The 27,873-nt window shown below is 43.4% G+C and overlaps 1 protein-coding gene across 2 annotated transcripts; it reads left to right on the forward strand.

Moving 5' to 3' along the window:
* The first annotated feature begins 360 nt into the window (after positions 1 to 360).
* Positions 361 to 27,810, forward strand: LOC148018024 (mitochondrial import inner membrane translocase subunit TIM14-1-like). Of its 2 annotated transcripts, none has more exons than XM_087662191.1 (4): positions 361 to 632; positions 25,668 to 25,846; positions 26,035 to 26,205; positions 26,606 to 27,810. In XM_087662191.1, exons 2-3 carry the CDS (start codon positions 25,773 to 25,775, stop codon positions 26,189 to 26,191), a joined length of 231 nt encoding a protein of 76 aa, XP_087518317.1. In that variant the 5' UTR covers positions 361 to 632; positions 25,668 to 25,772; the 3' UTR covers positions 26,192 to 26,205; positions 26,606 to 27,810. The 2 variants fall into 2 exon arrangements, with proteins under 2 accessions (XP_087518317.1, XP_087518316.1); XM_087662190.1 differs by having other exon boundaries at positions 364 to 622.
* Positions 27,811 to 27,873: the final 63 nt, after the last annotated feature.

Here is a 27,873-nt window from a genome sequence, read left to right on the forward strand (position 1 = left end):
TGAGTTAGATGAATGAGGTTGTGGTGATGGCGATGGCGATGACTAGAAGGAGATAAACGGCAGATGTTGTGGCGATGGCGAGGGCACAAACATCAGCTAGATGGCTACAGGTTATGGTGATGGCGATGGCACATGCAAAAAAAAAAAAGATACAGTAAAAAAAAAGACGACGCGAATGGCCCAACGGGGTGGGGCGACACGAATATTTGCCCGCCCAATCTCGGGACTATGATTGCCCGTCAAGGCCCAAGCTTAGTAAGCCTCCAAGGCTCCGCATCGATGACGACGTGCCCATTGGTACTTTGTATTGCTCACAAACCCCCTTTTTCTAGCGGGGTCGACCCCCAATTTTGGAGTGGGTTTACTTTTGTGGTGGGTTTTACTTTCGTGCCAAAAGCACCCGTCCAGATCCTACTGCGGTCCAGGGCCCCCCTCAGCCGTTGATCCCAACTCCCTCTACCCCGTGGCACATAGTCAGGCCTAACGACCCGCACTCGCACGAGTCCGTGGGGGGAGAGCTAGCTGATTTAATTAACCAAAGGTGCTAAAATCAACTGCAGGTGCTTCTCATTCTGGAGAATTCTCAGTTGGGTGCCTGACGGGGAGCGTTCCATTGCTCATGGTAAGCCTCGGTAGTATTCTGCCCTCTTATCTGTTGTGTAGGTGCAGGTTGTACTTTGAATCGATTTTATTTGTTCTGATTGCGAGGAATGGTACTTCTTTTATCAGCAAGCTGATCATCAATCGTATGTGCACATAATATTTGAAAAGAATATGGCGTGCTTCTTTCAGCAGCAGTATGGCTGTCTGCAACTCGTCCCATATTATATTGTCCCACATGTCTAAATCACGGCTGCTTTCACGTGCAGCTGGGAATTCGCCATGTTGGTTTCCCTCCCGGCACAGCTTTTACAGTACTTTCATTGTATGCTTCTGTAATCTTGCCACGACATGTTCATTGTGATATGGTACTACAGCCAACGATGCGTATGGTGCCGAATTGTTTGTAGGAATGTAGGAAGACACGAGGAGTTTTCCAACCAAATGCAGTCATAGTTATGAGTGGAATTGTTACATACCACAGTGCTTAGCTATTAGGACGCTTGTAGCTTATGATTGTGGATGATCCTATTTTTGCTTGTACGACTGGTGAAGAACTTCGTCCATTTGTTTTATTTGTAGTATCCAGTAAAATCCTTATATGGACAATGCCGTCTTACTTTCATTGTTACTCATTGAGGACTTTAGAGGCTATTAGAGGGGCTTAGTTAAATGTTCATTTAACAATCAATGAGAGAAGTGAGTTTGTATATTGATACTCTCTTTTTTTGATGGGTACAACTTGTTTGTGTGATAGTTGGTCTGTATGTGATTGCATCATTGCATTTACTTTTAGTCATCCCTAAGAGGCATGCTGTCCTAGTGTTATCGTGGTCACACTACTCTACTACCACTCCAATTGGTATGGTTCTAGTGCATGTGCTGAGTGTGTCAATGGTCACTATGATGGGAATCCACTCAATCACTCTGTTCCCTACTCTTAGTTAGCACAAACATATGTGTGGTGCACCTTCAACAATTGGCTACTTAGCTTGCACATATGTTTATGTCACCAAGCACTATCAACCCGATTATAGCATGTTTTGTTAGTGGTGTACATTTCATGGGTGTTAGGTTATTTATTAGACTTACGATTGGAGCCTTTATGGGCGACTGGATTGCTCATTGTTTGGGGTCTTGTCCTAAGGACTATATATGCTCCATTTCTCCATCCTTGTTATATTGAATCGCATCCACTCCTGAATTTGTATTAGAGTTTGAAGATGACCATGGTTTCTTAGACTTATTCTTCTCCCCTTTCTTTTGCGTAGCTTGTCCTTTACTCAAAGATGATGGTGCAAAGGCATGGCTATGTATATTAGCTATGCTAAAATTTGTCTCCTTGTGAGGGTATCTTGCTCAAGTACCATTGAGACTAGCTCCTTCCAAGTGATAGCATTCCTTGTGCGAGATGTGAGAAGATAGGTGTAGAACATATCATACTTTGGTGACGAAAGATGTGAGAAGAGTGTAATAACTAGGTCGTATGAAGACACAATCTTGCCAAGGGATATTGGCTCATCTCGAGTATCCTCTACCTTGTTGACGCGGTACTTCGTTGTAGGGGAATTTGTGAATAGATAGGTATCAAAGCTTCAACTCGAGGGATATGTGATGCCCAAACATTTGGACCTAGTAAAGATATGCCAATCTCTTCCAAACCTCTACAGTGGTGCGGATGCACCTTGCATGCACGAGCACAAAGTTTGCACAACTCAAAAAAAGAAAAGCGGGCTTTGATACTCAAAGATGTTAATGATGAGGGAAAGGTGATGAAATATCGTGTGAAGTAAGATGGTGGTATAATCTCTCTCTCATCTTGGCTTTCTCTCACCCTCCAATATTTCTCAAAAGATCTCAGCACTTCTTAGCCATTCTCAGTTAGGTTTAGTGCATAGGAGGAGGATTTTTGCTACGAACCCTAAATTGTTGCAAAAAGTAGGGTTTGACAGCCACCTTGGGACCTCTCCAACAGGAGAAGGCATTGTATATTGATATTAGTATCTGAAATTCGTGGAATTGACACGGATTTCAAATACAAGCCCATCCATTGTAATTGGGGCAGCATTTAGCTAGTTGGTGGTTTATTTGTGGAAGTCTTGGGTGAAAATCAAGGGGCAATTGGTCCAAATTTCTTGCTGATTATATGCACAATAAGGGGCTTTTGGATTAGCAAAGGGGATCGTGGAATCTCAACTTGTATACTATCCATTAGCAATTAAAGTTGAATAAATACTGAAAGGGGTGCCAATTTTGGAACCAACTAGGTATTCATTGTCCAAGATTATTAAGGTAATATATGCACTTCAATTCATGATTAGTTATTAATTGGTGTAATTAAGTGCTCGATCAAGTTTTACCACCCTATTCGAGGAGGATTGGTTTCATGGTTTCATTGCTGGGATACCACTCAATCCCTTGATTTGGTGGATTTAAGGCACCTGATTGCAAGCCAAAGCTTTGTTCTAGTGTTGATTTTTGCTCTTAACTGAGAAATCACATAATATGTCTTTATACCATGAGATGGAATCAAGCAGTGATGATGTCTCTTAGTAGGAACATTCACATGGGAATGAAAGAAATGCAATGCCTGATCTTGGACAAGGCTCAGACCATGGATAGTAAGCTGAAAATGTTGCTGTTGGGCAAGATGTAGGATCTTCAAGGTATAATGACGTTGAGAGCTAGCAAAGTGAAGAGGAATTTAATGACCAATTTGAGAATCGAATGAGGATAGTGTTGAGCTAAAATATGCATTACTTGCTGATTAGTGTCTTAAACAGCAAAAAAAAAAAAGCTCTTTTAGAGTAAAACCCTTAAAACAGGAAGTGGTTCGAGAGAGTTTAGTGGAAATCCTAAAATGGGGAGCGGTTCGAGAGAGTTCAATGGAAACCCTAATTTGGGAGGTTCCAATCCACATCTATAAATAGATAGACTGGCCACCATTCAGCCATCATCCTTGTTTGCAGGTTACACCAGCCCACACACCCTCTGATGCTGTTGGTGCCCAGTTTCCAACCCGCAGCCCGCCTCCATCTGCTGTCTAGCCATCATCGACTACAACCACATTATCTTCAGCCTGTCCATTGCTGTAGGCGATAGCTCTCAATTGTTGGCGACTGCTTCAGGCTGTCTCATACTGCTGTTCAGCCTCCATCATCTGCAGGGTCAGCCAGCTTGTGTTTTCAGCATTGAAGGCCCTGACACTCTCCGACACACCTTCTCCAGCTGTTGCCCAGTTGTTTACAGCACTTGTGCACAGTTTCCAACTTTCGATCGGTGGTACATTGCTGCGTTTACTAGTTTCCAGCCTCCAGATTGCTGCGTTTTGGAGACCAGCCTGCTACCATTCACTCTTCAACACTCCTACACTTCGACTGGTGGTCACAGACTTGGGATCTGTCTCCGGTGGGTGTCACACTCCGACATTGCTCTGCCCTTGAGTACATTGTATACTCTTACATTCACTTACAGCATTCATTCACTTCAGAGTTGTGTTCTCTCTCTCCCTTCTTCTGTTTGTGTTTGAGTTTTTGTGTTTGAGTTTTGAGTTTTGTGTTTAGGGTTTGAGTTTTGCCCTCTGTGTCTGTGTCTATCTCTTAGTGTTTTTGTCGTGGTCGTACACTCTTAGGGGTTTGTGTCATACATTTTCATATGCGATCCCTGTCCAACCATAGCATGAAAAATCGTGTTACCACCAAAGTATCCTAGCAGCCCTATCATAGCATGTATACCCAACTATTCAAAATCCTTTAGATTGGCACTTCCATGATGGCCTTGCATTTACATTCCTTGCCCCTTAAGTACTAGTTGTTTTGCTTTCATAACATCTTTGGGAGCTTCAAATGAAGGCTTTGGAATTTCTTTCGATGCACCTTGCTACCTCGAAAATATAGAGGATAACTTCTTCTACTTGCCCTTGTTGTTCTTCTTTTAAAGATTCAAAAATCGGGTAAACTAAGAATCCTTTGCCAATGCAACAACGAGATTTGCTACTATTTGTGAAGAAAACTACTAGGGTTTGCACTGAGAACTGTGGCATATCAGTTGAAATTACCTCCACATTGGCGAATACACAATGTCTCTTATGTTAGTTTATTGAGGCCCTTTCGTGGGGATATGCCGGAGGGTATGGCTGCTGAAATTCAGCCTGAGGTTGAGGAGCTAGATGAGATTTTGGTGTTTGAACAGAACTTGGCGCATAAGGAAAGAAAGGTTAGAGGTAATGTTTCTAGGAGAGATTTGGTATAGCTTCAAAATTATTCACCAATGGATGCAAAATGGATGGAAGAGGATGACTTGGCATACCATCCTCAGTTGTTGTAGCTTTACCTAGATGTCTTTCAGTTAGAGCCGACTTCAGGGCTTAGTTAGGTTCAGCAAAGCAAGGGTTCGGGATATTACCTGATGCTCTGCGGCAAGTAGCACTTTCACTCCTCTAGTTGTGGTTAGCTCTTGTATGTAGTGGATTTTGGATGTATTAGCATGTATCCAAGGTACTGTGTTGACAATATGTCTGCCATGGGGTCACTACTTAGTGTACTAGGCACTATGAGATCTATGCAAATAAGTATGGTTTGTTGCTGCGGCTTTGAGACTATACTTTTGTATTAGTTTGGGATTGGTTTATGATCAGTTGGACATGAGTTGCTCAGTTTTTGGTCAGTTTAAGAACCGTTTACGGTCACTTTTGGGATCAATCTTGCATTAGTTTTTGCATTGATTGTTGATCAGTTTGTGATCAGTTTAAGGTCACATTTGCAATAGTTTGTGATCAATTCTTAGATTAGCAAATGATCAGTTTATGATCAGATTATGCATAGTCTTCAATGGTTTATAGACGGTTCTATGGACATCAGTATATTAGTAAATGCTGTTGACAATTACAACCATGGTTTATATTGAGAAAATGCTTTACTATGGTTGTGGAGTTATAACAATTGAGAAATATGAGTTATGCATACATCCAATGGGTTTCTAGCAACAGTTCTGGATTGTATTTTAGATTTATATCATGTTATGGCATGGTTCGACAACAACGGCCAATGTTGTGACTGTGATATCTTGTGGAAATTTGAGTGCAGTATGCTTTTTCTTTGATATAATATAGTGCAATCTTGTAGGGATTTCAAGGGGGAGGTCTATCCACAGAGATGTGAAATTTTAAGATGCTTTAATTGTGCGGATAACATTTGATTAAATTGTTAATCAAATGTGCAAGGTTATTCAGATCACATGTGATGCACATGACAATTATTTCACGATAATAGGCCAAGGATTCCAAGGACATGGTGGGTGTCAAAGGAAAAAGTCGTGATACGTTATGCTAGCTGGGCTTTGGAGGTCAGGTGGTGTTAGTTTTGACCCTAGGATAGTTGTTTGGCCAATAAGTGTTAGTGATAACACTAGGAACTAGCATTAATTAATTAATAAATGCTAGTCTAGGGTCAACAAAGGTTGGGGACCGCTCTAGGTTGCAAATGGCATAGCCAATTTAATTATGGATGGGCACATTTAATTTTGGGCAAGGTGAGAAAGACTGAAATTTATTTTTAGGATTATTTAATTTTGAAAGTTAATTAAATGGTTGGATAATGCTGAAAAATGGGTTTAGAAGGTTGCTACTTGGCAAAAATGCCCACGCAAATTGAGAAAACGTTTTTAGAGGCTGGGTCTCAGCTATTCAGTTAGTTTATAGTCCAGGAAAGAGCGAGAGGGAGTTGTTGGTCCATTTCTTGATTAGGAACAACAATTTGCCATAAAAGACAGCCAATTGGGGGCCTCAGCATGGAGGGGACAGCAAGGAGACACCTTTCAGGGGCTGACAACAGCATTGCTAATCAGGTGACAACATTTTGGAGGTGCTTGGCAGTAGGTCACTGTATTAAGTGCAGGCTGGAGCAAGCAACATGTAGATTTTAGGATTTTCTTGCGAAGAGGTTTTCTCTCACATTCTCCAGTAATTTCTCAAAAGATCTCAATACTTTTTAGCCATTCTCAGATCAGAGTTAGATATGATGAATAACATGAGGATTTTTGCTGTAAACCCTAAATTTTTGCAAAAATTAGGATTTGACATCCACCTTGAGACTCATGCCAACAGAAAAAGGCATTGTACATTGAAATCAACACTTGAAATTTGCGTAATTAACATGGATTTTAGATACCAGCCCATCCATTGTAAATAGGGGCAACATTTGGCGACTTGATGGTTCCATTTGTGCAAGTCTCAGGTAAAAATCAAGGGGCAATTGGTCCAAATTGCTTGCTAGCAAGGGACTTTTGGATCAACAAAGGAGATTGTGGAATCTCAACTTGTATACTGTCCATTAGCAATTTAAGTTAAAGAAATACTGAAAGGGGCACCAGTTTTGGGGCCAATTGGATGTCTGTTGTCCAAGATTGTTACAGTTATTAATTGCTGTAATCAAGTGTTTGATCAAGTTTTACCATCCTATCTGAAGAGAAAGGCTAGTTTCAATCTACTTGTCCAAGTGCCCAAGTATAAAGATGATGAAATCATGTGATACATAGGGGGGAAGGCCAATGTCGAAGATAAGTGGTGAAACCTATAGAATACTAAGAAGGTAGGGATCCTCTCTGAACTTGGGTGTCGATGTCGAGAAAGGAAGAGGAGGTGGATGATGTTGGCCTTTGGATGGTGTTGGGAACCATGTGGACGAAGATGATGAAGCACCCCTACTAGAAGAGCAAGGATAGAAGTTACTGCCTTGATAGCATCGAGAGATGTTGTGCAATTTGCCGTGGGAGAAGAAGCGTCCATGTTGGTAGAGGAGCAAAACTCCAAGTAGATGGAACCATGAAAGGAATGGTACACAGCTCTTGTCTCTAGCTTAGGAAGGATTGGTGCAAACTTGCATGTTAGCTCTATACTGAAATACAAAACCCTACAAAAGAGATCAAAATCTACAAGCACAAAGGCGTGTTAGAGTGTAGCGATGTGGAAGCGTAGGACAAAGACTGAGAGAGGGTGAACACAGAGAGAAGAGAGAGAGAGAAAAGGAGATAGTGTAATAGCAGAAAATCTGCGGTGTAGTATGTTGTATAAGAGTGCGGAAATACACAAGGGGGCAGAGGAAATATTTGCATGTCTCTGACTTGATGACCTTGATCTCCATCAGCCTGAGCACAGTCTGTCTCAGCCAACAGATCTCAAGATCAGAATCTGAAATAATGGATGTTGGAGTATGCCACAAAACCGACTATAAATAGCCGAAAAATAGGAAATAACTGTAGTAGGTCGGCTGCATTAAATGCAGCTGACTGTAGTAAAAAACTGTCCGACTGTAGTAACCTATTTGATTGTAGGTGCTGACATGGCACTTGCTGACGTGGCACTGACGTCCGCACTGTCCAGGAAATGATTGGCTAACACCCCCTCTCAGATCGTAGACAGGTCAAAAGACTAAGGGATCTGGAATGCTGCCAAAGAAGAGCTTGGGGAAGTGCCTTTGTAAACAAATCTGCAAGATTATTCTCTGTCTTGCAAAACTCCACATCAATGGTCCCATCCAAAAGCTTCTCCCGAATGAAGTGATATTGGATCGCAATGTGCTTCGTCCGGGCATGGAATACAGGATTCCGTACCAAGGCAATGCAACTCTCATTGTCGCACCACAGAAGAGTAGGACGAGTCTGGGGGCAGCCAAGCTCCTCCAACAATCTCCGAAGCCACACAATCTCACATGTGGTGGAAGACGCAGCCGGATATTCCACCTCAGTAGAAGAAAGGGCGACCGTGGGCTACTTCTTGCTACTCCAAGAGATAACACATGTACCCAAGATAAAACAATAGGCTGTAGTAGACTGTCGGTGGTCCACATCGCCAGCCCAATCCGAGTCACTCCAACCTACAAGAACCAAATCTGAAACATTTGTACCTGCGGGATAAGAAATCCCTAAGTCAGAAGTCCCCCTCAAATATCGAAGAATCCTTAGGGCAGCTTGCCAATGCACCTATTATAGTGTTATGGTGATTTGCATGAGAAAACATATGTTTTTAAGCCTTGTGGTTTTTTTAAGAAGGGGCAAGAAAACAAAGTGTAGAGAAGCCAAATCAAGGATCCAATCAACTGACGGTAGCGTGAAGCATCTATCACGGGAGAATCTGAGTGTGAAGTGGCCTTCCAATTCCGATCCATAGTAGTAGTAATGGGCCGACAAGTCTCAATCTCAAAAGTCACCAAGAGCTCCTGAATGTACCTCTGCTAAGAGATGAAAATCCTCCTTTGAGATTGATAAATCTCTTGACCCAAGAAGAAATGAAGAAGCCCCAAATCCGTCATCTCGAATGCCTAATGTTAAGTTGTCTTGGTTTCTCGGACCTTTTGTGCATCATTAAAGCTGCGGATCGGCCGTAGAGCGCCGATATCCCAACTTCAACTGAAGAAACGAGTCAATCTTCTCATTCTATGCACGTGGAGCCTACTTGAGACCATACAAGGCCTTCTTCAACTTGTAAACTTTCCCATCTGAGGATTCAAAGCCAAGAGGCTGCTCAACATAGATCTCCTCTTGCAAATCACCATTAAGAAAGGTCAACTTCACATCCAACTGATAAACAGGCCATCTCCTATGGCCAACCAAGGCAAGAACAACTCGAATAGTCGCCATACGAGCAGTGGGGGCAAAAGTATCATGGAAATCAATGCATGGGCGCTGAGCAAAACCTTTAGCAACAAGGCGAGCCTTGTGCTTGTCCAAAGAACCATCGCTAAGGTACTTGGTCTTGAAGACCCATTTGACACCAATCACCTTCTTGTGAGAGGAACGAGGCACAAGAGACCAAGTGCCATTCCTCTCAATAGCCTCCAACTCTGCTTTCATGGCCTTCTGCCAATGGTCAGACTGCAAAGCCTCCTTCACTGAAGTGGGCTCTCGATCCTGCATAACACGGGTCAGTAAATAATAGTTGGAGCAAACAAGCTCAGAATAATGTGCCTGGTTCCTCTGTGACCTCCGCGGTCCATCTTGCGGTTCCCACTCCTCAGGGACCCCCTCGATCCCTGAATCTCGGAGTGTGTCATGGGCCCAACAAGGAGGAGGACGAACCTCTCCCCGTCGCTCTCCATCTGCTGAAGACTCAGGAACATCCACCAACGGAAGCTCCTCGGGGGTTGCCGGTGGAAGAGGACTCTGAATCAGAAAAAGAATCTCCATCAAGAGGCTCTGGCTCCAAAGGAACTATCTCGTGAGCCCAACTCTCCCTTGAATCTCCAAGGATGGGGTGCTCCTCACCCCCCTCTGTGGCCGGAACTTCCACGAACCGCACATCTCGGCTCGTGTAGACATCCTGCTTAACGGGATCAAATAAACGATAACCTTGGGATTGGGAGCTATAGCCAACAAAAACCTGTCGTTGGAAAGCCGCCTCGAACTTATCACGCTGCATCTTCGGAATGTGCACATAAGCGTCTTGAAATAAGAGATATCAGGCTTAGTCCCGAAGTAAGCTTCAAAAGGTGTCATCCTATCAATGGCCAAAGTGGGAGATCGATTGAGGATGTGAACTGCGGTAGCCACTGCCTCGACCCACAGAAACTGAGGTGTCTGTAGGTGCTCCATCATGGTGCGTGCCGTCTCGATCACACTTCGGTTCTTCCGCTCCAAAATGCCATTCTCTTGGGGAGTGTTGGTGTTAGCAAACTCCTAGTGAATGCCCCTATCTGCACAAAAACGAGCAAACTCATTAGACATAAATTCACCTCTCTTGTCTGAACGCAAGGTCTTTAGTTGCCGGCCAGAACGGTTATTCTCAAAGAGAAGCCAATCCTTGAAGTGAGAGAAAGCCTCCGACTTCAAAGTCAAGAAATAGGCCCAAGTCATCCTGCTGTAGTCATTTGCGATCAACATGAAGTACAAGCTCCCCTTCAGGGACTCGGTCCTCATCGGCCCACAAAGATCCATAGATACAAGCTCCATGGGTGAAGTAGACCGCCTAGAAGCTTTGTTGGGAATCGCATCCTGATGCAGTTTTCCATGAATGTAGGAGACACATGGCTGATAGCTCACCACTATGTCCGGCAAGCCTCGGACAAACGACCCTCGTGACGCCTTCCGAAGGTACTCGTAGTCCAGGTGGCCAAACCGAGCATGCCATAACTTGGACTGTGTTTGAGAAGTAAGAAGAAGAGAAGTAAGAGCTAAAGAAGACTTCAATTTGTAGACGTCATTCTCCTCATACCCTGCAGAGAGAACCTTCCTTGATCCGCGATCAAGGACTCGAACAGTATCACTGTCAAACTCCACCAAGAGGCCAAGAGCACAAATCTTATGGACCGAAAGTAAATGATATCCCAAACCTGGCACATGCAACACCTCAAAGGTGTGGGTACCACCACGTCTATCTGAAATAAGCTGCATTTCACCCCGTGCAGCAATAGACATAGAAGAGCTATCTCCAATGAGAATCTGTCCATACGAAGGTCTCAAATGGGCAACACCAATGGAAGGAGGAGTCATGTGCCGGGAGGTACCACTGTCCACGATCCACTCTCGAGCATGGGGAGCTGTCATCGCAGCATCAGAAGTCTTCGGTGTAGAGTCCTCAATGACTACTAAGTGTAGAAAAACAGCTGATGAGGGTGCAACCGCCGCTCCAGAATCCTTCGTGTCCTTCTTCTTGCTATCCTTCTTGTCTTTGTTGGGGCAATCCTTCTTCCAGTGACCGGTCTTTCCACAAATATGGCAAGTCGATTCCTTCTCCTTGTCCTTCTTGGATTTGTTGTCCTCCTTCTTCTTCTTTTGGTCATTTCCCTTCTTTTGAGAGGCTTGACCAACCAATGCCTCCAATAAGAGCAGAATGAAAAGTACCGAATCGTGGCGGCAATTGGGATAGTAAAGTGATCGCCATGTCTTCGGAGGAAATATGCTTCCCCGCATTTTGAACCTACATTTGAAGTTGCCGAAGCTTGTTGATGTGTTCTCGAAGTGAAGAAGACTTATTCACGAACAAAGTCCGCATCTGCACCTCCAAAGAAACCCTCTTTATCAGGGTCATCCAGTTGTACATCTGGTCGAGCCATATCTCACGAGCCACCGTCAAGTGCTCGATGTGAGCGATCACGGCTGTGGTGCAAGACAAAAACAGAAAAGATCGAATCCTGGCATTCAGTTTGTGTCCCAATGAGACTAGGCCTTGGTCAACTCCGCACGAGCATTGGAAGAGAGTATGGACTCATTCCTCACTGAGGGCCTGTTAATCTCCTCCATCACCAGTTCCGCCAAATCATAGGACTCCAAAATGGCCAACATCATTACCCACCAGATGCGGTAATGTCACCATCAAGCTTTTGATCCGATGGAAGAGCCGGTAGGACAGGCACCTTCCTGTCCACGATCACCTGGAACTCCAAATCAGTCTTTGTAGATATGTTAACCTCCAATACCTGCACAAACACAAAATTAGTCCCCCTCTGACTGTGAAAACGCAGCCTTCTAGGGCTGATTCCTCCGCTGCCCAAACCTTCTTCACCTGCCGGAGGCGATGAAAAGGTTAAATCTGCAATGGAAGGCCTTAAATGCAGCCTTCCTCCCCTTCTAACAGCAATAACCTGCAATAAATTCACCGATTAGACTCCTTTCCCACACGCCCATGCTCGCTTCAGCCTTGATCAGATGCGCAGCCCTTCCGCTCGCCCTCGAATCCTGGAAACGCAGCCTTGTGTCGTGCTGAAATCTCCTCTTCAGATAGGTTTAGCCCTCAGTCAGTCCATCTTCACCGCTCTGATACCATGTCAGAGTGCAATGATGCGGAAGCGTAGGGCAAAGACTGAGAGAGAGTGAACACAGAGAGAAGAGAGAGAGAGAAAAGGAGAGTGTAATAGCAGAAAATCTGTGGTGTAGTATGCTGTATAAGAGTGCAGAAATACACAAGGGGGTAGAGGAAATATCTGCGTATGTCTCCGACTTGATGACCTCAATCTCCATCAGCCTGAGCACAGTCTGTCTCAACCAACAGATCTCAAGATTAGAATCTGAAATAATGGATGTTGGAGTGTGCCACAAAACCGACTATAAATAGCCGAAAAATAGGAAATAACTGCATCAGGCCGGCTGCAATCTGAAATAATGGATGTTGGAGTGTGCCACAAAACTGACTATAAATAGCTGAAAAATAGGAAATAACTGCAGCAGGCCGGCTGCATTAAATGCAGCCGACTGCAGTAAAAAACTGTCCGACTGCAGTAACCTGTCCGACTACAGGTGCTGACGTGGCACTGACGTCCGCACTGTCCAGGAAATGACTGGCTAACAAGGTGAGTAGTGAGATGCTTGAAAAATTGGATACCCTAGAAATGGATACGTAAAGTGCAATAGGTGACCCTTTAGTAGACTAAGCAGCTAATCCTTCAGGAGTAGTGAAAGATATAGGCAGCTGAGGTTGTTTGCATGCCACATGTCTAGTAGCCATTGGGGCAGATGTGTGAGAGCGCGCAGTGGAAGAAGGAACTCGAACCAGAGGAAGAGAGTGTTGGAGCGCAATTGCAGGAGTGAGCAGCAATTTGAGGAGTGAGAGTGACAGAGAGAGAGAGTGAAAGTATGATTTGATTTTGGGTGTACCAACAATGTGTTGGTACACAAAGAATAAAATGTATTTATACTTAGGGCATATAAGGGTGCATTCACATGTACAACTAAATAATGTACGCGTATTATACACGGAGGTGGAAAAGGGCCTTTATCCCAACAACCTCCCACTTAAAGGTTCGAAGAGAACCTCTAACCAACTCCCACTAGTCGTATGCAATGCTCATGCTGAGGTTTGCTTAGACTTTTAGTGAGAACATCTTTAGGATTGTCCTGTGTCTTGATCTTGGTCAATGTGATTAGACCATCTTCCAGAATCTATCTAATAAAGTGATATCGCACATCTATATGCTTTGTGCGTGAATGATACATGGCATTCTTAGCCAGATATATAACACTTTGGCTTGCATCCCAATACTGCAGTATCCATAGGCATGTCAAGATCCTCTGCAAGTCTGCTTAACCATATAGTTTCCTTAGAAGCTTCAATAGCTGATATGTATTCAGCTTCAATAGTACTCTCTTCATAGCATTGGCTTCCACGTCATCTTTTGGATTGTTGGCTTTACTAAGTTTAAGGTATGGAGGTAAGGGCACCCCAAAAGGCTTAGCTTCAGCCATAGTAAATCTGTCAAGTACCTTTTCAATGTACTTTTCTTGAGACAAATAGCAATTTCTGCATTCTATCCATACGAATCCTCATGCCCAGAATATGCTATGTATTCCCCAAATCTTTCATGGAGAAAGCTGATTTCAGCTGATCTTTGAGAGCATCCAAGCTAGTCTTTCTCTTTCTAGATAGCAACATATCATCCACATACAAAACAAGTATGATGGGGCAGACATCTGTATCCTTTTTCATGTACAAACAATAACCTGCATGGCTGCCTGTAAACCCATGAGAGAGCATAAAAGTGTTAAACTTTTTGTACCACTTGTGTGGTGCTTGCGCCAGCCGATACAAGCTGCATTTTAGTTTACACACCATCTGCTCTTTTCCAGGAACTACAAAGCCCTCGGGCTGTTTCATGTAGATTTCCTCATTAATGTCACCATGCAAAAAAGCTGTATTCACATCCATTTAATACAGCTCTAAGTCCAATACAGTAGTGAGAGCAACAAGCACACATAGAGTGGTCATCTTCACAACAGTTGAGAAAACCTCTTGGAAGTCAATCCCTTTCTTCTGTGCATACCTTTTGGCAACCAGTCTTGCCTTGTACTTGGGTTTCCCATAAACTGTCTTTACTTTGTAAACCCATTTGTTTGGAAGAGGCTTTCTTCCTTTGGGCAACGACCCAAGATCCCAAGTATCATTAGCATCATACAGAGATTTAATCTCTTCCTACGTAGCTAGCTCCCACTTACTGCTGAATTTGCATGACTTGGCCTCTTTATATGTAAGAGGCTCATCCTCATCTGTAAGCATCACATAATGCAAGGAGGGGTCATACCTATGTGGTTGCCTTCTTAAACGTGTAGACTTGCGTACCCAATGATCTACATTTTCAAGAATTGGGTCTACATCTGGAGGTATGTCATTTTTGGCATTTATTGGCTGTTGTAAGCCAATTTCAACATGCTATTCATGCTGTACAACACCTTTATTTTCATTACCAGCACATGCATTTTCATCACCAGTAAGTCTATCTTGCTGTCCATGATCTCCTTGTGCTTCTATTTGCTGTCCATCATCATCTGGCTCAAAAATAACTGGCTGATCATCAGTTTCACCCTGTGGTACAGCACCATGAGGCTCATCATTTGAAGTAATAGGTGGCTGCAAATTTTGAAATTTGATCTTTTTCATATCTTCATTAGAGGCTAAAGTGCCTTTCAATAATTTTGCCTCATAACATTACGGCTGCGAATAATTTTCTTGGACTGAGGTAACCGGACTCTATAGCCAAATTCACCCTCATCACCATATCCCATGAAGATGCCTTTGGTGGATTTTGGGTCAAGTTTGTTGCTCAGCTCATCTCTAACATGCACAAAAGCATCATAGCTAAATATGCGTAAATGGTAATATGAGGCTAATTTGCCAGATCAAATTTCGTCAGGGATGCCATTATTTAAGGACTTGTTTGGAGAGCGGTTGCAAATGTGAACTGTGGTTTTGAGTGCCTCTTCCCAAAATTCATGAGGGAGATTAGCAGTGGACAGCATGCACCACACTCTTTCACATAAAGTCCTATTATATCTTTCAGCCACCCCATTTGAAGAAGGGTTGTAAGGAGTTGTAAGCTCCCTCTTAATTCCATGCAAGTCACAAAAGGACTTGAATTCAATAGATGTGAACTTATCCCCATTATCAGTTCTTAAGAATTTCAGCTTTGTACCTGTTTGAGTGGTCACAAATGTATGAAAAGTTTTAAAAACAGCAAACACTTCACTTTTCTTTTTCAACAGATAAACCCAAATCTTCCTGGAACAATCATCAATAGAATAAATTAAATATGCAGCACCACCCAACGGTTTCACGGGCATACTACATACATCATAATGCATCAAGTCCAGGACATTGGACTTATGAGAGGCACAAGAGTAAAAGGAAAATTTCATCTGCTTTCCAAATTAACAGTCATTACAAAAATCAAGTTTAGAGCCTTTTCTATCAACCCTCTTCAAAGAGGTAAGGACGTCAAATAGTTTCTGGCTTATATGGCCTAATCTCTGACGCCACAACTCCAAATGACAACCAATTTCAGCACTACAAGGAACTTGCCATTTAAAGCTTTACAGTGCAAACAATATAAAGTATCATTCTTGGTTCCTTTTGCAATTAGCATGGAATCCTTTTTCAATTTCCACAAACCACTGCCAAACAGTGTAGTGTAACCTTGCAAGTCAAGCTGACCAATAGATAGTAAACTCTTTTTGGTGCTAGACATATATTTGACATCTTTCTACACAAGCTCTTGCCCATTATCTAAAGACAAGTGTACAATGCCAATCCCATCAATGCTGCAAGCATGGTTATTTCCAAGGTACACTTTTCCATAATTGCCTACGTGTCTCCTTCCCATAGTATGGGCATTAAGGCTTCTTCAAGTTGGAGTCAAAACCTGAAGAACTCTCTTGTCTTTTAGGCTGTGACTTCCCTTTCTTTTGCGTTCCCCCTCGAACACGCAACAAAAGCTTTAGTGGAGGTGGATCCACTAGCTACCTCTTTGGTGCACTCGTCATGCTCCAAAACAAGTGGGACAAGCTTCTCCCATAGAATCTTCTCACGGGTCCTTGATGTAAGAAGGCTGGTATAGAAGACATCAAACCGGGGAGATGGGAGTTGAGTCAAAAGAATCATGACCATATTCTCTGAAGAGATCATCTTGCCAAGGGATACAAGCTCATCCCTCATGTCCTCCAACTTGTTGATATGATCCTTTATGGAAGAAGAATCATCAACAACTAGCATCCATAATTTCTTCTTGAGAGTAATCTGATGGGCAAATGTCTTGTGATGGTACAAAGAAGTAAGCTTGTCCACACTTCGGTTGCTTTTCTCAACCTATGCACATGCACGAGGTTAGAAAGAGGAAAGATCGAGCTCTCGAGTTGAACATATTCCATAAGGCCGCATGATCCATCGATGATCCAACGGTGGGATCCTCCACTAGACGGGGAATTGGGGGGGTAACAAACTCCCAAAGATCGAAGGTATCAATGATACACTCCACCTTACATGACCAAAGTGAGTAGTTGTAACCATGAAGTTGGTCTTCTTTGGGCAAAGAAGGGAGTATGGGCACTTGTATAGAGGGTGCCATGGAAGGCATATAAAGGCCAGCAAAATGAGCCTTCTATGAAACATGGAGAGAACAGGGAGGAGAGGATCTCGTACAAATGGGTTAGGTGACCTCCGGTTGTCGCGTGAACTAGCACGAAAATCTCTTCGTCTCTTAGAGGAAGGAATAGAGACCTCATCCTTTGAGTTCGCAAAGAACTAGTGATAAGGCATCTTCATATATATGTGCAAAACACCCACAAAAAGTTGCATTTGGCTATGGACAGCCCCGAGACAGGAGAAATCGGCTACAGGATATAGAGAGCTCAATGTAAAAGGTCTGCTTGAGGGAGAAAATACTGTTGACTTCTCACGAAGGATGCAGAAGCATCAAAACATTGATGTGAATGCTGTTGTTTGCTCTTGAAAGGTTGCATTTGATTGCAGAAGGTAGTCACCTGCTACTAGGAGCTTGCGTTTTCAGCAAACACAAATGTGGATGGCCTCATGAACTCTGTGTCACTCTCAGATAGCATGCTTTGATACCATATGAGAGTGCGAAATGGAAGAAGGAACTCGAATACAAAGGAAGAGAGAGACAATTTGCAAGAGAAGAAGAAAAGAAACCTGCACTGGACGAGGAACAAATGCTGAATATAGTAGTAGGACTGATTAGTCCCTGCATGCAGCCCACAACGTCAGATCAGGCTGACGATGATAGCAACACCGAAGATGGAGGAATTTGATGGAGTCGGAGTGTACACTTGCCAAGGAAGGAGTGAAGATGATAATCTAAGTGATTGCCAAGTGGGAAATGGCTATAAATAGCCAAAAATCCCAAAAATTGGCGGATTTGAAATTTGGGGCAAAAAAATATGTCCGACCAGCATTTAATGCTCGTAAAAATGCCAAAAATGCTCATAAAAATCTCGGAAAGGGTGGATAATGTTCGACACGTGAGGCAAGTTGAAGAATGTAGAAAGTGCCCTAGGAAATGCACATAAAATCCCGATTGGAGAAGAAAATGCCCTGAGATTCAAGCACTTGTTGCATGAAGTTCGACCAAGTGGTGAAATTGGACTTGTTAAATGAGTCTTATCCATGGAGGCATTCTTGACCGTTGCAATAGGAGTGGTAGTGCTAGGAGATAGAGAAGATGTATAATGGGGGTAGGGTGGATAGGGTGGGGGAGTGGAGTACACTGGGGAAGTAAGCACTCTGCCCACCATGCATACAAGAAGTGTGCACAATGGTTCCAAATGTGGGCATGGATGGACTAGGGATCACCATGGTAATTGCATGAGGAGCCTAGGGTGGAGGGATAGGGAAATTGGGAGTAAAGGATGGAAATCCTTGCGTAGGAGTGACCAAAGGGCTGTGTGATGACAATCTGTAAGTAGAGGATGGATATCCTTGTGTTTGAAAGGTCGTGTGGGGGAAGGTTGTGAGTGTTCGGGGGTAGTGAGGGGGATGCCCATCATAGCCATCCTAGAGTGGAAGGATGTGGGAAATGGGGGTATGTGAAGGTAGAATGTTAAAGGGTGGCATTCCCCGTAAGGATGCACGAAGAGGTGTAGTGAATGGAGGATAGCTAGATGGTCGGATGGTGAATTTGAAAGTGCTAGGAGTTGAGATGAAAGATCCAACCTTTAGTGTGCTTTATGCAGAAGTGAAGTGTAATATGAGGTTTTACTGTTTTGGAATGAAGATATGAGTAGATCAGAATGTGGAGAAGACAATGGTGGGATGGGAGGAGTTGAAAAGTGTGGTTTACTTGCTCAAATGAAATAGATGGTAGAGATATATTTGACGAAGGGTATCTGTTTTGAGAGTCTCCTCTATTAAAGTTAACATATTGAATCATGTGGATCTTGCATAACAAAAGAAGAAACAAGAGAATATTTTGGCTCATATAACTCAAATGGGTTATATGAACTTGACATAAGGCCTGTGTGCGATGAAGGAGATGGATCGCCAGACGCGCCAGATATCGTGGTCCCTCTAAGATCAAAGAGATGGCTAGTCTCACCAATCAGTTTAGATATAGTTGTAGCACTCATTGGATGGGTGTAAACGTGATTGTATATGATACGCAAGTATTTCTCAAACTCTTCAGCTATAAGATGACCCAAACGAGGAGAAGATATTAGGCGTCATAGGATCCCATAAGAAGGTGCTTGAGATATTATGAGTCAAAATCGAGTTGCATGTGAGTCTTGCATAAAGACTAGCCTCCGCAATCATTGTAGGACACTCCTTAGAAGAGCGTCGGATGTGATACCATGTGAAGATATGCTAGGGTTTGCATTGGGGAAACACAACATGTACAAATGAATGCTGTAAATGAATGTAAGAGTGTAAAGAATGTCCAAGGGTAGAGCAATGGCGTGTCGGAGAGTGACGTCCACCGGAGACGGATCCCAAGTGCTATGACCACTAGTCAGAGTGTGAAAGACGAGGCAAACACAAAACGCTGTTCACCAAGCAGTCAAAAGATAGAGGCGACAATAGGGATGATGCTTGATGATATGGGCGTCAGCAAAAATTTGCAAACACAGCAATAGAAGGGCTGCGTGGAGGAGCAATAACATAACCAGCTATCGCCTTCAGACAGGAGGGCCATACACAAGCTCTAGAAGGTCGCTTGATGTTGAGGAAGGGCATTGCCAATTGTCGCCTAGCTGATGATTTTGAGAGTCATCTCCTGCCACATCAGCAATGCCACGTGGCAGTTTTGCCACATGGCTGCAGTTGGACTGTCCGACAGCAATCGGCTGCCAGGCTATTTCGGGCATTCTTTTCAGCCTTTTAAGGCTGAGTTTCCAGTAGATTTCCACACTTGTATTTGACAGATTTCAACTTGTTGGTGACAGAGACAACACTTGAGGCTGACGGAGATCGAGGTCCTCAAGGCGGAGACATATGCAAATATTCTCTTTGCACCCGTGTATAATTTTGCATTCTTATACAACATTCTTCAGTGTAGATTTTTTGCGTTTCACTATCTCTTTCTCTCTCTCTCTTCTCTATGTGTTCACTCTTTGTCACGGTCATTTGCTTCCGCATTGCTTCACTCTGACATGGTATAGCATTCAAGTGCGAGTAGGTGGGCTGCGCATCGGAACAAGGCTAAGGCGAGGGTAGGCATGCGAGAAAAGAGAAGATTTGCTGAAGTTGTTGCTTTTCTATTGTTAGAGAAGGAAGAAGGCTATGTTTTTGACCTTCAAGTGTAGATTTTACATTTTCATCGTCTCCGGCGGTTGAAGAAGGTTCCGGACGTAGAAACAAGAGCCTTGGCAGGCTGCGTTTTCACAGTCAGAGGGGGTTTCTTTTGCGATTGTGTAGGCATTGTAGGTGAAGATGTCTATAGAGACTGACGTGGAGTTCTAGGCAATCATGGACCAGAAGGTGCCTGTCTTACCGGCTCTTCCATCAGATTAAAAGCTCAATGGTGACAATTACTGCATATGGCGTGTAATGATGTTGGCCATATTGGAGTCTTATGATTTGGTGGAGCTTGTGATGGAGGAGATCAATTGGCTCTCGGTGAGAGATGAGTCCAAACTCTCTTCAAGTGCTCGTGTGGAGTTGACCAACTCCTTGTCTCATTGGGACAAGCTGAATGCTAGGATCTGTTCTTTTCCTTTTCTGTCTCTTGTACAACAGCCGTGATAGCCCATATAGAGCACTTGACGGTGGCTCAGGAGATATGGCTAGAGCTTGACCAGATGTACAATCAGATGACCCTTATGAAGAGGGTTTCTTTGGAGGTGCAAATGCGGACCCTATCCGTGAATAAGTCTTCTTCGCTTCGGGAACACATCAACAAGCTTCGGCAGCTTCCTAGGCTTGAGAGTGAATTGTGGATAGTGGTGCCTCACGGCACATGACTCCTTCGATAGTTAGTGTTGCCCATTTGCGACCCTTGCGTGGGCAAATTCTCATAGGAGACAGCTCTTATGTGTCTATTGCTGCACGGGGTGAGATGCAGTCGATTCCAAATGGACGTGGTGGTACCCACACTTTCGAGGTGTTGCATGTGTCATGTTTAGGGTATCATTTACTTTCGGTATATAAGATTTGTTTTGTTGGTCTCTTGGTGGAGTTTGACAGTGATGCTATTTGAGTTCTTGATCGTGGATTGAGGAAGGTTCTCTCTTCAGGGTATGAGGAGAATGGCATCTACAAATTGAAGTATTCTTCCGCTCTTACCTCTCTTCTTCTTACCTCTCAAACACAATCCGAGCTATGGCATGCTCGGTTTGGCCACCTAAACTATGAGTATCTTTGGAAGGTGTCGCGAGGATCGCTTGTTCGAGGTTTGCTGGACATAGTGGTGAGCCAGTAGCCATGTGTCTCTTGCATTCGTAGGAAGCAACATAGGGATGCGATTCCCAACAAAGCTTCGAGGTGGTCTACTTCACCTATGGAGCTTGTATCTACAAATCTTTGTGGCCCGATGAGAAATGTGTCCTTGAAGGGGAGCTTGTACTTCATGTTGATCGTAGATGACTATAACAGGATGACATGGGCTTACTTCTTGATGCTGAAGTTAGAGGCTTTCTCCCACTTCAAGGATTGGCTTCTCTTCGAGAAGAACTGATCGGGTCAGAGATTGAAGACCTTGCGATCAGACAAAGGTGGTGAATTTGTTTCTAATGAGTTTACTCATTTTTGTGCAGCTAAAGGCATTCACCAGGAGTTTGCTAATATCAACACTTCTCAAGAGAATGGCATTTTGGAGCGGAAGAACTGAAGTGTGATCAAGATGGCACTCACCATGATGGAGCATTGTGAGAGACACCTCAGTTTGTGTGGACTGAGGTAGTGGTATGGTAGTCCACATCCTAAATTGATCCCCTACTTCAGTCGTTGACAGGATGACACCTTTTGAGGCTTACTTTGAGACTCAGCCTAATGTCTCTTATTTCAGGATCTTTAGGTGTGATACCTATGTGCACATCTCGAAGACGTAGCGTGACAAATTTGAGGCAGGCTCCCGACGACAGGTCTTTGTTGGCTACAGCTCCTAGTCCCAAGGTTATTGCTTGTATGATCTCGTAAAGTGGGATGTCTACATAAGTCGAGATGTGCAATTCGTGGAAGTTTTAACCAAAGAGGGGGGTGAGGAACACCTCGTACTTGGAGATCCAGGGGAGAGTTGGGCTCTCGAGACAGTTCCTTTGGAGCTAGAGCCTCTTAATGGAGATTCTTCTTCAGATTCCGAGTCTTCTCTTCCACCGGCCATCCCAATGGAGATCCCGCTGGTGGTTGTACCCGAGTCTTCAGTAGATGGGAAGCATCAATGAGAGATCCGGGCGTTCTCCTCGTTGGGCCTGGACACACTTCGTGATTCAAGGATTGAGGGGATCCGTGAGGAGTGGGAACTGTAGGATGGACTGCGGAGGTCATGGAGGCACCACGCACATTCTACGGAGCTTGTTTGCTCTAACTACTGTTTGATGTCTCGTGTTATGTAGGATAGAGAGCCTATATTGGTGAAGGAGGGTTTACAATTTGATCATTGGCGGAGGGCGATGGAAGCTGAGTTGGAGGCTATTGAGTGGAATGGCACTTGGTTCCTTGTGTCTCGTTCCTCTCATAAGAAGGTGATTGGTGTCAAATGGGTCTTCAAGACCAAGTATTATAGTGATGGCTCATTGGACAAGCACAAGGCTCGCCTTGTTACTAAAGATTTTGCACAACGCCTAGGTGTTGACTTCCATGATACTTTTATCCCTGTAGCTCGGATGGCGACTATTCGTACTGTTCTTGCCTTGGCTGGTCATAGAAGATGGTGTGTTTTTCAGTTGGATGTGAAGTCGGCCTTCTTGAATGGTGATTTGAAGGAGGAGATATATGTAGAGCAGCCTTGAGGCTTTGGTTCCTCAGATGGGAAGGTTTATAGGTTAAAGAAGGCCTTGTATGGCCTGAAGCAGGCTCCACGTGCTTGGAATGAGAAGATTGATTCGTTTCTCCAGGCCAAGTTGGGATATCGGCGCTCTAGGACTGATCCGCAGTTTAATGTGCACACTTCAGAGGGAGGTCGTGTGTTGTTTGTTTTGTATGTTGATGATTTGGTTATTGTAGGTGCTCATATCCAGAAGATCGAAGAAACGAAGGCAGCCCTACACTAGAAGTTCAAGATGATGGATTTAGGACTTCTCCATTTCTTTTTGGGCCATGAGATATGTCAGTCTTAGAGGGGGATTTTCACCTCTCATCAGAGATATGTACACGAGCTCTTGGTGACTTTTGAGATGGAGGATTGTTGGTCCATTTCTACTCCTATGGATCTGAATTGGAAGGCCACTTCACACACAGTTTCTCCTTTGGCGGATGCTACTCGCTATCATCAGCTGATTGGATCATTTATTGGGCTTCTCAACACATGGTTTGATCTATGTTTTGCTGTTGGTCTCTTGGCTGGGTTCATGAGTGCACCTCAACAGGTGCATTGGCAGGCTGCTTGGCGGATACTTCGGTTTCTGAGGGGGACCTCTGACCTTGAGATTTTCTATCTAGTAGGTGTAGGTGCTTTTGATCTTGTTCTTGTAGGTTGGAGTGATTCAGATTGGGTTGGTGATGTGGATCAAAGGCGGTCTACTACAGGTTATTGTTTTACCTTGGGTGTTGGTGCTATCTCTTCAAGTAGCAAGTAGCAGCCCACAGTAGCCCTATCTTCGATTGAGGCAGAGTATTGGGCTGCGTCTTCTACCACATATGAGACTGTATGTCTTTGGCGGTTGTTGGAGGAGCTTGGCCTACTATCTTGTCCTACTATCTTGTGGTGCGACATTGAGAGTTGCATTGCCTTGGCACGGAATCCCGTATTTCATGTCTAGATGAAGCACATAGAGATCCAGTATCACTTCATCAGGGAGAAGCTATTGGATGTGACCACTGATATGGAGTACTGTAAGACTGAAGACAATTTGGCAAATTTGTTTACGAAGGCAATTCCCTAGGCTTTATGTCATTGACATTCTAAATCCCTACATTTGCTGCCTTGTCCAAGATCTGAGGGGGTGTTGAGAGTCATCTCTTGCCACGTCAGCAGTGCCACGTGGCAGCTTTGCCACATGGCTGTAGTCGGACTGGCTATTAAATGCAGCCGACCTGGCTATTTCAGGGATTTTTTCAGGGATTCTTTTCAGCCTTTTTAAGGCTGAGTTTCCAACATACTTCCACACTTGTATTTGACAGATTTCAGCCTGCTGGTGATAGTGACAGCACCCGGGGCTGACGGAGATTGAGGTCCTCAAGGTGGAGACATATGCAGATATTCTCTCTGCACCCGTGTATAATTCTGCATCCTTATACAGCATTCTTCACTGCAGATTTTCTGCGTTTCACTGTCTTTTTCTCTCTCTCCCCCCTCTCTCTGTTCACTTGCCACGGTCATTCACTTCCGCATTGCTTCACTCTGACAGATGAGGATCAAACACTAGTAGGAGGCAGTCTGATTGTTGGCGATGGTTGAAGGGACCAAACACAGCAGAAAGGAGGGCGTTGGATAGTGGGCGACAGTTGTGGAAGAAGGTGCTAGGCATTGGAGGAGGTGTGGAAGAAGTGGAAATAGTCATGAAGGGTAGAAGAAAATATGAGGTATGCAAGGAACCGATGTTGGTGTGGCAAATCTTAATATGGGTATCGGAAATGTTGCTCAAAATGTTAGCATGCTAGTAAGCACCATTTTGATAGCCACTTGTGTACGATAATTTGACAAACAAAGGCAAGGCTAAGCATTACAAAAGAAGGTGCTCAGTTAGTGATGTTTGAGTCATTCTTGGGGGTACAAAATAGGCCAATAACAACTTTTGGGAATCTTTGCTGCTAAGGAGTACTTGTAATGTATCATTGTGTGAACAGATTGAGAAGTATTCTTGTGGTTTACCAAAAAGAGATTCCTGTTTTTTGAACTAAGATGCATAACGAACATATAATTGATAGAAAATGCAATGATAGTTGATGCATTGCTGCATGGCAAGCCTATGGTTACAAGTGCAGTAAGATTGATAGTGATAAGAAAGCAAGGAAGCTGTGGAAAGCTTCTTAAGTTGAAAAATTTGCAAGAAAAAGTGGCAAAAGACCTAGCAGCAATTGGAGACCGAAAGAGGAAAGAAAATCTCTTTGGGATGCCAATAAGTGATACTGTTCCGAAGGTAACGCACATGGCTCTTGAATGTCCAAAGCGCAAGAATAAAGGGAATGCCAATGACAAAGATGAGCAAAAAAGCAAGAAGCCTAAACCCTTTGTAGGATTAGTGCTTGACGTGATTGGCGAGCAACCAAATGCAGATGCTTCAGAGTTATGCAGAGCATGGGGCAAAGTAAGGATCCGATGCTATTGATTTTCTTTGATCTAGGAGCTCATGCAAATTTAACCTTCCTAGAGTTGGAATGTTAGGATATATTGTCATCTCTCATATTTGGAAGAGTGGCATGTATCAGGATCCTTTGCATTGTGATCCATTTTGTTTATTCATGAGACAAACAGTAGTCCAAGTGATGGCCAAGAGTGATCACAAGGTACACAAATGTTACAGAGTCTTGTTACAAGGTTTAGTAAAACAATAAGTATCACTTTGCAAATCACATGGACCTGTGATATTCAGCTTTTCATAAAGCATTATGAAGGTTTCACACTATTGAACCTCCATAGCTTTTGTATTGGTCATGTTATCAGAGCAGTAAGATCATTCGACACCTATGGCAGTGACACTGATGAAAATCTGTTTCTTGCTGTGCCATATTCTTGTAGCCATACTAATTACAAGCTTTCTGGCAGGCAACTCCGTTAATTGCAGGAATCGCAGTGGCAGCTGCAGCGTTAGCAGGTAAGTATGGGCTGCAAGCTTGGCAAGCATATAAGGCAAGGCCTCGAGTCCCAAGAATGCGCAAGTTCTATGAAGGGGGTTTCCAACCTGTAATGACTCGCCGGGAAGCAGCTCTTATATTAGGCATCAGGCAAGCTTCTTGAGCATTGATTTGAGTGATGTTGTGCCTGCCTGATCTCCACCTTATTCCATTTTGCCTTGTGCTAGAGTAATATTTTGGTCCTTTGAAGCAAAACTTCTTTTAGTGGTTTCTTTCATTTGGACTTTCTTTGTCTCTCCATGTTTACCTGTCTTTCTAATGAGTTGATTTTTGGTCAGGGAAAGTGCAACACAAGAAAAGATAAAAGAAGCCCATAGAAAAGTTATGGTTGCCAATCATCCTGATGCTGGTGGTAGTGATTATATGGCTTCCAAAATAAATGAAGCAAAGGATGTTTTACTTGGTCAAACTAGGGGAAGCGGATCTCCTTTTTGAGGTGATTGCACAAGGTATAATGATTCATTCAGTTACTACTACTCATTTCTTGTGCAATTGAAAGTGTCTGCCCGCTTGTCTGTCAGGACAAAGTGAGATGTGTACTCTCAAGAGTAACTGCTCATTTCTTGTGCAACTGAGAGTGTCTGCTCACTTTTGTACTTCTGGACAAAGTGAGATGTATATGCTCTCAAGAGTAACTAGGAATTGCATATTAGGGTTGCATTACCAAAACCCATAAGTAGGAGAGAGGGCTTTTAGTGAACATGCTTGATCTAAAAGCATGTTTTGCAAAGTCTTATTTTGTCATAAATGATAACAATGATAAGGATAACTTCTTTTGATCATAGTTGATCATACATTTACAAACAAAATTGGGAAATTGATTCTCTTTGTATGTGCATATTTTTTCAGCTGAAGTATCTGGGCGATCGTGTAATGTTCAGTTGTGTGGTATCTTCTGTAAAAGGCATTCAATAATGTAGCACCATTTGGTTGTTTTTCCCGGATTGATCTGCTTACTTCACTCACATGGGATGGACCTTGCTGTGGTTTATCAGAGTTGCTCTAAGAGTACCATCTGAGCTGAATGTGCATGTTCATTTCTCAACAAGTCCTTTTTTTTAGGGGCGAACTGCAAAAATTTTGCTTACAGCTCATGGCCAAGTGTGAAAGTGTGTGGAAGCTACTATGAGGAAGTTACCTTTTAGTAACTTGATAGATGCTTGGGATATGATGCGAAGAACTCTAAGTGGTGATGCTTGAGCATATCCTCATATTCAGTCCTTTTGCCAGAAAGTGGAGTTGTGATATTTGGGACACTGTTTTCTAATGCAGCCGAGGCCTGAATTGCTAGAATTGGATGCATATCTCAGATGCTCTGATGTTTGTAGGCTAAGAATATGTGTTTATGTATGTGGAACGGAGAGGCATTGTTGGGAACTCAATAATAGAAGAATCTACTTTTGGGGTAGGATATCAACCACAGGTGTCAAAACACAGTAGCAATAGTCAGAAGCTTGCTGTCAAAGAATTTGCTAAATCAAACTTTTTGAAGGGGTAATAGTAAACTGAGCAGAAGCCTGGTTACTTCTGTGGCATCTATCAGACAACTGAAACCTTGGAATGGTGGACATTGGGTTAAGCATATATTGCATGAACTTTGGAAAGTATACAGAGCTTGGGAAACTCTGATTGCAAGGACTTGAATATGTCTAGATTTCATATCCTACAAGCTTCTAGGTTCTGATTTTTTTGGAGTATGGTGGGAGCCATTCTCAGTATTTATAGACTGGCTGGAAGCCATGTCGGTAGACCTTGTGGCTAGATTGTGGAAATTCATGTTTGGACTGTGAAGTTCAAATCAAGGATGTGGGTCACTAGTGACTTGAGCGTCTCCTGTTTCTTGTCCATGTCTTTAGGGCCTTATGTCCATTTGACACTTCATGTTTGAAGTTATCTTTCACTGGATCTGCTTCATGTAAGCGGCTCATGTCAGCCAGATAAGGTTGGTAGATGGGGGGTTATTATGGGTTACAATCTACTGGAACTGGTGTGATTAAATTATCTTAGGTGTAGATATTGCTGGAAAACTTTTATTCAATTGTTTTTCTATATTACACGGTTTTAAAAAATCAAAGGATGAGGGGAAAAGTGAAAGGAAAAGGTGGGCATATCATATT

Source organism: Lygodium microphyllum, chromosome 21 (genome assembly GCF_053477565.2).
Source record: "Lygodium microphyllum isolate KBCC chromosome 21, Lygodium_microphyllum_v1.1.10, whole genome shotgun sequence".
In the NCBI taxonomy this organism is placed as follows: domain Eukaryota; kingdom Viridiplantae; phylum Streptophyta; class Polypodiopsida; order Schizaeales; family Lygodiaceae; genus Lygodium; species Lygodium microphyllum.

Excerpts from the sequence above, each read along its gene's own strand:
- LOC148018024 (XM_087662190.1), top strand. Across the intron at positions 25,847-26,034 it reads GCTCTTATATTAGGCATCAG|GGAAAGTGCAACACAAGAAA; the intron begins GCAAGCTTCTTG and ends ATTTTTGGTCAG.